Here is a 12,477-nt window from a genome sequence, read left to right as displayed (position 1 = left end):
CAGTTTTCGGATTAATGAAAACTGATGGTGCTGATTATGATATTCTAGGAATTCATACACACTTTTTTTTAAAAATATTTCACTTTGATTTTATATTTTATTTAAACAAACGTATATTTTGAAAACCTTAACCCAACGCTTGCTGAGTTTACCTTGTCCTGTTTCTTAGGTTTTAGCCCATAGACGCAGCATAACATGTAAATTAACTTATGAGGGTACACGACACAAAATAATGAATGGAAATTATCAAAAATATGATTGACTTATGGATATATTACCCTAGATAATAGTTATTTAAAAATTAAAATGAACATTGACTAATCAACGAATTAGGGAGATCAAATTATGGATTTACACAACAATGAATATGTTATCATTATTTAGTAAGCGCAAAAAAAGTATGAGAGTTTTACAATACGAATAATGTTTCATCCACATGTAAATGTATACAAACATATTTGTGTGCATGTACGTATGTATGTATGTATATATGTATGTATGTATCTATGTATCTACGTATGTATGTATGGATGGATGGATGGATGGATGGATGTATGTATGTATGTATGTATGTATGTATGTATGCATGCATGCATGAGTTTCACTCAAATAGTAATACGAATACATTTGGATTTTCACTCAGATAGTGATACTGGTAAAATCAACGAAACTGAACATGTCACTCGTGGCGTCAAATGGACGACCACAATGTATATTCTGTTCTAACGGTATGACAGGTGATTTAGGAGCTAAAACGCATGGCCCGCCTTTCTCAGTCTGGCTAAAAATCGTTGTTCGCGAAGCTTTGGTCCATCGCGAGAAAACCATTAACTTCCTCTCAGCCAACGTCTACAGCGACAACTGCACACAGATTATGCAAAATACAATCGAATCATATGAATCTGCATCCAATATATCTGCTCCACAGCCAAAATCACACCTCCATTTCCAGACTAAAATTCACACTTCCAAATTCGCACCCCCCAGACCAGGTATCTCAATTAATGTAATTAAAAATATGATGGCTAATGCAGTGCAGTACACGACAGAATGCAAGACGCCCATGAACAAATTCATTCGTTTACTTTACGAATGTGAAGTTAATTATTTTAAATGATTGCTTCGGAACTTCTGTATGAGATTATTATAATAATAACCAAGTTTGTATATGAGTCTCTATCCGACGACAATAATCTTACATGACTATGAGAACTCGAAAATGTTCCCATCCTTTAATACAGCCGATATTTAAATGAGTTCAATTCGTCAGTTCAGTTATCAAATGGTAAACAGGAATCTAGTTTATACCTTATCTAAAAGCATGGCTTATACCTCAGTTTTTTGGTATGTGATGTTTAGAATAATTGAACATCCAATATATGAAAAAAATATATTACATAATACGGATAGCGAAAGAACAATTTTATATTTCATCTCTACAGCTGACGATTACTCCTGTAAAGTGGACAGTTTCTTAACACAACTTGCGTTTTGTTGTGGAGTTACTCGGGTATAAAAGTAACATGGTTCTGGTGCAACCCTCTCCCAGACAGGTTAATGCTATCTGTTTTCTCATTCCTACTATTTTGCACGTGCAGCACAGGTGAATGAAACGCAATATTTTGAAATAATGTGATATGTATCTAAATTACAGTCTGGTAATGCTGTACACGAAAATGAAAACTGATCACATTTTGGTTCACGTACAATGTATAATCATTAAGTATACACAATTCTTTGACATATGCCTTGTATATGTGAATATTTCGATGCATAATTGTACCTTTCACATGTTCCTTAACAGTGTGTTAAAGAATACGTGCAAGATGCCAAGTTAGATTATATGATTTAGAAATATATTTGGCACATATGACTTACATTTCTAACACACACACACACACACACACACACACACAGCATCATGTGTAAGCAACTCAACTAAACTTAGTGTATATATTGTATATATAGAAGCAATAAATATATTTTGTTACGAGTAATTAGAAAATCATCAGCTTAATCATGGTTACATGTTCCAGACAAGAACCATTGCCCCATCCTAAGTGTCTACGTGAAAGGGAGTGGATCGTACATCAATGCTGTATTTTTACAGGTGAGAATGTCTTGCACAAATACTGTATCCTCAAAGATATATTTAATATTATATAAACATTAAATTAATACAACTGTGTATTTATATTTCTTTTAACGAAAGACTGAACACAAACATGAACTAAAATGTCTCTCATATTCTTAAAATTAAATAAGAAATAAGGAAACGCAATTATACAGATGGATTCAAATAGTAAGCTTGAAGAATTGGTTAAAAATTAATGTTAATTCTTTAAAATTTAAGGAAAGAAAAAGTAAATTAATTGTTTCTTTAATAACACTGATCGCATTCAAACGAAATAACTGATGGATCATTAGTTATGGTTGTAAACGATTGTTTCAATGATTTATATCTTCGGAAAGATATAAACCGTAAAGATCTTATCAACATAAAATGAAATGATAATACAGCACATACCTGTTAAATTATTTAAAAAAACTTTCATCAAATTTAATGACAAATTCAACTGTCACCTTAACTTTAGCTTTCGTCTTAAAGTAAACTTGTCTCATTTTGTCCTTGTCAGCATCTAATTTTTGTATACATTTCACCGTTTTCTTCTTCTTCTTCTTCTTCTTCTTGTCCTTCTTCTTCTTCTTCTTGTTCTTCTTGTCCTTCTTCTTCTTCTTCTTCTTCTTCTTGTTCTTCTTCTTCTTCTTCTTCTTCGTCTTCTTCTTCGTCTTCTTCTTCTTCTTCTTCTTCTTCGTCTTCTTCTTCTTCGTCTTCATAACGTTGATATTATTGTTGCTAATATTAGCATCAGTAATATTAGTCGTAGTAGTAGTAGTAATAGTAGTAGTATATTCCAATAATATTGCTATTATTTCATTCCTTCATACATCCTGAAGTATAAACGTTCGTCCTTTTTCCTTTCATCTTTTTCGACGGGCAGAATCGAGGGCCATTACAAACGTTAATCTTTATATTATGTGTTGTGGTAGTAATACTATATAGTAGTAATAATAATAGTAGTAGTATTAGTCGAAGACAAATCATTTTCCATGAATATAAATTCATCAAAATTAATTGTCGGCTGCTGCTCTCGATCTCTTATCTTACGGTTTGGTGATTTTCAGTAGAATAACAAACTGGCACTAGAAAGCGCAACCCTATGATTTGTATGTCCTGTGTTTATGAAACCGTTGAGAGCTTCCAGTGTCACACCAATCTTATAAAATATTTTGCCTATATTACATAGGCATACAAGGAGAATAACAGCTTTATCGTAACACAGACACCTCTTGAAAGCACAATAGTTGACTTATGGAGAATGGTGTACCAGTTTGAAGTCACCTCAATTGTTATGCTGAACAACTTGTCTCAAATGAAGGTATGATAATATCCATATAAGTTCCACCGTTGAGAATATAAAGCATCAATTACCCCATAAAAACGTTTACTGTTTTAAAAGTATATGGTTGAAAATCTAAAATGAACATTGTAATTGGATTCCAATGTATTGACATCAACGATGTGCAAATCGTTTTCTATTTGGATGTTATGGCACGGGTTAGTAAATCTTTATTATGAAAATTGTTTGATTTCAAATAGTCTTTTGATTTACTTCTAATGATGTGCATGCCCATTCTGGTGGGTTAAAGAAGCAAGCGTAAACAACAACATCAATATATAATCTTTCTGGATTGACCTGAGTGTTCGTCTCTGCCTCGCTAGATTTTTACGGCATTACTAGTAGACATGCTTATTTGAGTCAGAATAGCACAATACATATCAGTGTTTTTATCATGACTCAAATGGAATGACTAAACAGATAGACAAGAATGATGCTGTTCCACAGAACAAGGATAATACGAGGAGAGTCATAACAATATAAAGATTGGGGACGGGCAGATTTCGTGCAGTATTACTTTACATTGGTATAGAGAGGTCACACGTGCCACCTTGTCTTCTGACATACTATATCTCTCTACCTCTCCATCTAGATATGCAGGCATATATATATATATATATATATATATATATATATAATCTATCTTCCAACTAAGCAAATAACACTTTGTATCAGCGGGTGGATAATCATGATACCATAGTGTTTTATCTTAACTATGATAGATTTGTTTCTGACAAACAGCTAATACATGTGGTATGTTACTGAACGGTCACATGGCCAAGTCAGTCAGATAGAACATGCATGTCCTTAAGTTTCGTTTTTGATAATGGAAGTTATAAAAATATTATTCGATTTTGTGGAGAAATCCATCGGAAAAGCTCGTCACAAGCGCGCAGCTATGATGCAAAACGAGATTAACATCATTCATTAATGACATTTTCGAAGACAAGATTTGATCAGATACTACATTCTCTCATTGTAGATGTATTTGATAAACGAGATTCAGGTTGAACGAGATATACATAGCTATCAAATTCAGTCATACAGAAACAACACAAGATTTATATAATCGAAAAGTGTGTATTTTCATGAGCATTTTGCAACTGATGCACAGTTCATGCTTTTCGTTATTTGTAAATTATGTATATGATCAGTCTTGATCTTTCAAATTACTCTGTCTCTAAAGCGCCCTTGTACGATGATCATACTTTCTTGACATTCGGTTTAGTAATTTTTGCCATACACTCAAAACAATGTATCTACATATTTTCTGCATAAACAATTATTAACAATTTGTCTTCAATTGATGTGACTTTTGGCAGTTGGAAGAACGTTAATGGCCGGATGATGATGATGTTTTGGAAATACCACCTTTCAAAATTATATTGGAGGGTAAATTAGCTGATAACATTAGCACCAGCTACACCTTCTCACTTAGATATCACGGTGATGTAAGTATCTAAATATATGCTAAAACGTTTAAAGTCATAGTCAATGGGAGACATAGTACGAGGAAAGAAAGAAACAACACATTTCAAAGTCAGTGCGATCAATGAATAATTTTGATTTTAAAGAATACTTATGTGCAGTTTATTTGATTGTTTATGTTCTCTTTATCTCATTAATAGGCACATCCATACCGAGCATTATCATTCGAATGATTTTGAAAGTATTCAATTATGTCCTCTGATTAACAGTAATCTTTTAAAACACTTATAATATATGCACTTAGACGAGAGCAAACGTCACAGGCATCATCAATAAAATGTATTTGCAAGCTTTTAATGCTAAACGTGATGTTTTAGATGAGAACAGTATAAAACATTCAGGGGAAAGGAATAAAGTTATGACAATGTGTAATACTTTTCATTGGTCTATATCAATTTTTATTACAAAATGGTATTATGATAACTCACATAAAATATTTCATTTGCGGTATATTGAATCAAAGCTGACAATTGTTGTCTAACCTTATTCCAGCAATGCTTGACCTTAAGCGGAAAAAACAACCTTTACTATTTATTACGTTCATTACTGTTTAAAGGTTCGATGCATGAAAATATACTACAGCACAAAATATAGATATTAACTTACTACCCATCGATTATGTGTTTTATGTGATATTCTTACGAAAACAAAATGCACATTTCATGCAACTAGATAGTGACTTACTGATGCTGCCTTCATTCCAACTGGATGGTATTCACATGGATAGTTTGAGGTATACATGATATATAGTATACGCATAAAAGCCTAATATACACTTTGCAATTCATCATGTGTGCAAACAATCAAATGTATCCTCATCAGGCACAGCCAACTGTACTATTCAGAAAGAAGAGTAAAACATTAAATGTTCAAACCAAGTTTCAATATTGATGTTGCTGACATTGGTATCCATTGATTGCAGACAGAAAGCGGTATACATTTATCTTTATCTTACAATATGACGACCTTTTACTAGTGTCGCAAAGTACGGTTGAGTAGATCTATGTACTGGCCAGATGGAGAGTCCGTTCCCCCATCACCAACGTCAATGTTGAAGCAGATTGATCTGATACAAGGCTGGCAGCAAGAAACAGGCAACAAACCAATCATAGTCCATTGCATGTAAGAACATTATACTTTCCGTTTTTGTCTGGTAGAATTAAATATACCACACGTACAGTCATTAACTAGTCTGAATTACAAGATTATATTGTTCATCGACCGATCTGGCTGTTATTGATCGGAAACGATCTAACTCATTTCTAGCATGATCTACTAGCATTTATAAACCTCTTAATATCAATATGAAACTCATCTGAACTTCTAATAAATCAGTGATACGTTGTTAACTTTGGCACTGTATCATAATTAATCATTCAGTTGGGATGCTACTCAACAATACTAATTTGGAGAATTTCCATGACGATACTCGTAAATTATATGGAAACTTATATGACGCTTTCTTGATAAAATCTGAAAACGATGATGACATTAATTTACAATTTTAGTGAGATTGACTTGGTTATATTCTTAACTTTATTCTATTATTTTATTTCGTTCAACGTTATTGTTATTTAACTACAAAACAATACATTGAATGTATATATGGCAGGAAAGCATATTCGAAGGAAATTGTAAACATTAAGGTACACTAAATTTGTATAAACTGTGTCGCCGAGGTATTTGAAGCAAATATTTATATTTAAATTAGGAGTGGTACCGAAAGGAGTGGGCTATACTGCCTGGTGGCTGCTTTGATAGAACGGACGAAAATAGAGCAGGATGTTGCTGTTGAACAAATTATTAAACAAATGCGGAGTAGACGTCGTCAGATCATTCCAATGTGGTATGCTATTAACTTTAACACGCTATGATTTAACTTGTAAAACATATTTTAATATGTTTATATAGTTTCACAGTCGGTAGATTTATGATATTTTCATAAAGTAAGAACCAATTCCTTTGAAATTTCTTAAACAGTAAAACTACAAATCTCAAATGTTGTTAATTGGGCTTTTGGAATTCGGACAGTCTGTAATCATATCATTTGTATGGATAAGTTAGATGTATTCCTTTCCCTAAAATGGCTTGTGGTTGTCTGCACCATCAGTCGAAGATAAATACAATTGATGCCAATGATTTTGAACATAAGTATGCATAAAAAGGCATGACATTTCGTTAATTTGAAGTAAATAAAACAAATAATAAGACACGATATATTGAAAATATATGTCTAGAATATAAATGGAGAACTCCTGAATCACGGGGTTTGCTACGTTCACGCTGCGTCTGTGGGTTGGGGGTGTTTGTGTGTGTGTGTGTGTGTGTGTGTGTGTGTGTGTGCCCAAGCGAGTGTTTCTCCTACAAAGAAGCACTTCACCTGAGATTACATCATTTTAAAGTTTGAAAAATAAGCATATTAAGAACGGTGTGTCCCGGAAAATATTGCAGTATCGTCGATATTCCAGATATCTTACTGGCTCTTTACGGTTCAAATTCTATATCATAAAAGAACAGAAACATTTTCATGTCAAACAGTGCACTTCTAAGCAATAACTACATTAAGTTTATATATATATATATATATATATATATATATATATATATATATATTAAGATACGACTGTCTGATAAATACAGTAACATCTTTTGAGTGAAGTTTCTTTACATGTCATTTTAATCTTGGTTAGGTTAATTTATTGAGAAGAAAAAAAAGAAGTAGATAATTCTTCATGTACTACCAATGCATGAAACTTTGAAAAAAAAGTTTCGGGAACAAGGTTTCTGGTATTTACATAAATTTACATTGTTCCCTCTGTTATTGATCCCTAAATGTAGATCTCATATTAGCGCTAGAAATTATGTTGTACACCGTTAAAGAAATTAACATGCTGCACAGCAATTACATTGACAACAACTACAACATTTAAACAAAACTGGCAAGCTTGAGTAGTCGGGCATTCATAATAATTGATTACATTCCGAATGATAAAGATAGAAAGATAACATATATAATATGAACCATACTTACCAAATGAAATTGATTACAGCTAGTATGGAACAGCAGACCATTGCAATGCTTTTATTTGTTTTTTATTGGTTATGAGGAAGGGTTATTGTTTTGGTTTTTATGTCGTTTGTTTTTTGTTTTGTTTGCATACATTTTTTAATACAAATTAGCAATAAATCCTGCACTCACTTATCCAGAAATGTACTTAACTGAGCCAGATTACAGTATAGATTACCCTCTCGCAATCTGGAATATTTTTACATGGCAATAATACTGTCCTTTTTTTCTCGCAATGTAGCCGATGATGTATTTCATGGGAAACCCAAACGTCAACAGAAATAATCCTTTCCTTTTTGTAGTACATTGCATACAAATATCTAGATGAATTTAACAAACTATAATGTACAAAGTAATATATTTCGTATTATTCTATCCAGACCAACGGGATCACATGAAAATAATATAACTTAGATTACGTAATTTATATAAAAGACAGCGATGACATATCCCGATATTAAGTTACCTTTACAGTTATGCACCTGTAACGTAGTGTTTGTGCTTTAAAAAGGATTCAATAGGGATGGAAAGCGGTCCTAAATCTTACATTTGTGTCCTTTCTATCCAAGCTGGCAACGACAACAATTGCATACAGGTAAGGGTGAGTTTTATCAATTTTGGCAGTGAGTCAATAATTATTATGAAACAATGTATGTATGATTACAAGGACAAATATATGAATATCGTACGTTTCTTATGTTTCCAGGATCAGTTCAAGTTTTGCTACGATGCAATAAAGTCTTACCTGGAATTGTATGACACCTACTCCAATTTCACCTGACTTTGAACTTATCTCCTAGTAAAGTCCATTCAAAACCAAACACGCCGCACTTTGTGTTAGAGATTAGAAACTTTTTTCTGACATTTTCTTCATAATATAATATACCCGCATGCATGCTTTATAGACAATATTTTGATTAAAAGAAATGTATGAAATAATTTATTATATGTGCTGATCATAATCATGGCCATATTATTTTATCATAACATAATCAAGTATGCTGTATTTAAAAGATTAATTATTCAGATGGTTTCATTATTCTGTCAAACAATATATACTGCATCAATTACAAAATGCAAATATATATTTCAATAGTCTGTCCGTGATTATATTTTCTAATTGTATGGCTCAGCATTTTCTAAGCTCAGAGTAAAGTCCATATCTAGATACCTACCCTGGTAGCAATTCTACCAAATAATATGGAAAAAAATATACTTTTATGTAGGAAAAGTTTAATAGGATCATTTTAACGTGCATTAATATTGTCAACTCAGTATTGCTGAAATTGGTCGAGTCTCCTGAAAAGAATTTGTTTCTTCACTTTTGCACTACAATAGTAAATACATGTTTTTTACTTGGGTTTAGCAACTTCTCAAACATATGTTGTTGTTAATTTATTAAACAATATGGACTTTATTGGAGTTGTCTAATTCGTCTATGTCGTTCTCTAAGACATAAAAGACATTCATGTTACAAAGGTTCCTATAGATTATAATAAAACCTGTTCAGCAATTTCATATAATAAAAGACATGCAACATTTCAAAAGAAAGTAGACGAAACAGATATGTGTATAAAATTAATTATTGAAACAATACATGAGAGACATAGGGAGGAAATGAAAGAGACAGGGAGAAAAGAAGAGTGACGTTGTTACAGTCACTGTTGTCGATTAAATTTTATATTATTGATTCATTACTTAAAATATAATTATCTCATTCAATACGTCTAGTTTCTAGGATCTATTTGTAAATATTAAGATAAATTATACATGTAATTGTTTAGCATCTGGAGATCACATGTCAATAAAAATCTAGATTAACAGAAGGCATAGTTTGTTCTTTGTTCTAAATTGTGATGTGCTTATTACCAATTTTAGCCCATGGCAATGTTTTCATAGCATGCTCGTCGTTAATACAATGTCGGTTTCCGAAGTATTAAAAGTAACTTGCCAATTAATCCTTTTTCTTTCAAAATAATTTTCCTCCCAAAAAGAAACGTAGAAAACGTATTTCATTGGATTCAAGATAATAACGTATTTCTTGACAATCATCAATTAGTTGATAAGGGAAAGGCATGGAATGCACACATTTGCTGTTTATATATTCAATGCTTTTCGTGAAAAGGGGTATCTAGATGCTTGAATATGTCCCTTTGAAAACGATGGACAAGCTGTTCAATAAAGCAGTTGGTATTAAATGGGGTTGACTATGTTAATATAAATCACTTCACATATCGAGACAGTAATCTACAGAGTAAGAGTGAATGTTGATGCTTTCTCATTAATTTATGTTATAATACCGGTGTTTCATATGATATGAAATATTTTAATATTTAGTAGTGTGCTCCCAATTACGAAAAGCAGTGCTCATATGCAGTTTTAGAGCAGAGGATAATCTGGTGTGTAATAAGATCATGGGGCATCTCAAATTGTTAGGCATTGAAAGTGTACATAATCTCTCTCTCTCTTTCTCTCTCTCTCTCTCTCTCTCTGTCTCTCTCTCTCTCTCGTAATATAACTAAATGAACGGATGGACCCTCATTTTATTTAATTATTTATGTAGATTCTACACCAACTAACTCTTCCCTGCTTCACACAGTGGAAGTTCAATGTTAATAATACAATTTTAGTGTAGTTGTATCCTGAAAATGTAACAAATATGTATTCATATACATAGATGAACACAGTAAATACTAATAACATTAATAATAATAATAATAATAATAATAATAATAATAATAATAACAATAATAATAAAACGTTTGATGTAGTAAAATGCCAAATCTTTGGAAGATTTAAGCACTTTTGAATATTATATAATACATTAACAATCACATACAAAAACAAAATTACACAAATAAACACCGTGAAGTTACACAGCAAAAAATGCTAACATTAGGGAAGTAAATATTAATAAGTCTTTAGGGCTATTATTTTCGTGTTGAGTTTTAAGAGCATTCATGAAATAGATCACAGATGGGCAATTTGTTCAACGTAGCTGTGCTCTGTTACGCAAACGAACGTTGTCGATATAACTTCGTTGCAAAAGTTACAACAATAACCATGATTTTGTAGAAACAGTGGCGAAAGTTTCTAGTTTGGGTGTACACATGAGTGACGACACATAGGTATATCGGACTGAGGCCAATCAACGGCCTCTATCCCGGCGAACAACCTTTGTGTGTGTTTGAATTTGGATAGAACGGATAGCCATAGAAGATTACAGAGCAGGTGGTAAGATTGCTCAGGGATTCATACTCCAAGGATAATCTGAGCAGCCGTGTTATGAATACTTTGTAATTTATGTTGCATACACAGAGACGAACCATAAAATAAGTGAATGCCAATAATCCAGTCTCAAAAGTATTAAGGAACACACACGTGTTTAGTGTCATCAACCGAGAGAAAATTGCAATGTAGCTGATGATTCTCAACTCTAGATACTGAGCATTGCATATAATAATAATAATAATAATACTAATAATAATAACAATAACAATACTAATAATAAGGACATTGTTTAGCGCCCTCATCTTTAGACGCTCTAAGCGCTTTACAATATTAGGCAACACCAATAACATAAAAAACATATATAATGATACTGTTACACAAAAAACACCATGAAATTAAAAAACATAAAAAACATGCAGAAAAGATTTAAGGTAGGGAACATTATTAGGTCTTTAATTTTGTTCTTGCAGTCGAAATAAATTTATTTTTAAGACCACTCTTAAATAGGATCACTGAGTCTTTGTGTCTAAGTTCAGTGGGCTATTCATTCAGCGTTTATGGGCCCTGAAATGCAAAAGAACATTGTCCATATGACACCGTTTTCGTAGTGGGAATAATGAGTAAAGGATTGTCAGAAGCGGAGCGTAATTATCTTGATGGTGTGTACACATGGGTGAGGTCGGATAGGTATGTTGTACTGGAGTGGCATCAACTCAAATATATTTGCGAATGGAGCTGGCATCAGCTCAAGAAATGCAGCCTTGCATATGTTCATGACATTTTGGTGTAATATGAGACTACTGTCCAGAGTGACACCTAGGTTTCTAACTGACTGTAAATTTAATGTTGGTGTTGCTGATATTTATTGTTTGAGGTAACGGAAGTGACGGAGACAGTATTTGTGTTATAATCAGAATGGTCGCAGTTTTATCATCATTCATCTGCAGCTTGTTATATGTCATCCATGATTTCAGAAATGAATAGTAGTACCAACTTCAGTTGGGTGGCTCGATTTATATAGTTGGGTGTCGTCAGCGTACAATTGGTGAGACAATGGATGATGATATATTACACTTGAGAGCGGCTGAGTGTATATAATGAAGTGAACAGGTCCAAGAACAGACCCCTGTGGAACACCACAATATTGATAAACTGGTCTGGAGCGTATTCCACTTGCAGACACAATTTGTGTCCTGTTGACCAAGTAGGACTTGAACCATAGTAGGGCTT

At 32.7% G+C, this 12,477-nt stretch overlaps 1 protein-coding gene across 1 annotated transcript in view; it reads left to right on the top strand.

Moving 5' to 3' along the window:
- The window catches only part of LOC149807839 (receptor-type tyrosine-protein phosphatase mu-like), a 79,499-nt gene extending 70,584 nt beyond the window's left edge, over window positions 1–8,915 (top strand). The window contains exons 10-15 of the mRNA XM_089960892.1: window positions 2,037–2,110; window positions 3,309–3,440; window positions 4,784–4,912; window positions 5,926–6,071; window positions 6,661–6,795; window positions 8,723–8,915. Coding sequence (XP_089817018.1) covers window positions 2,037–2,110; window positions 3,309–3,440; window positions 4,784–4,798 — 221 coding nt within the window. The 3' untranslated portion in view covers window positions 4,799–4,912; window positions 5,926–6,071; window positions 6,661–6,795; window positions 8,723–8,915. The remainder of the gene's footprint in view (window positions 1–2,036; window positions 2,111–3,308; window positions 3,441–4,783; window positions 4,913–5,925; window positions 6,072–6,660; window positions 6,796–8,722) is intronic.
- Window positions 8,916–12,477: the final 3,562 nt, after the last annotated feature.

This window comes from Sinohyriopsis cumingii, chromosome 1, assembly GCF_028554795.1.
Source record: "Sinohyriopsis cumingii isolate HCF-2022 chromosome 1, ASM2855479v2, whole genome shotgun sequence".
NCBI classification, from domain to species: Eukaryota; Metazoa; Mollusca; class Bivalvia; order Unionida; family Unionidae; genus Sinohyriopsis; species Sinohyriopsis cumingii.
Note: the sequence above shows the minus strand (reverse complement) of the source record. Positions and strands in the feature narration are given on the sequence as shown.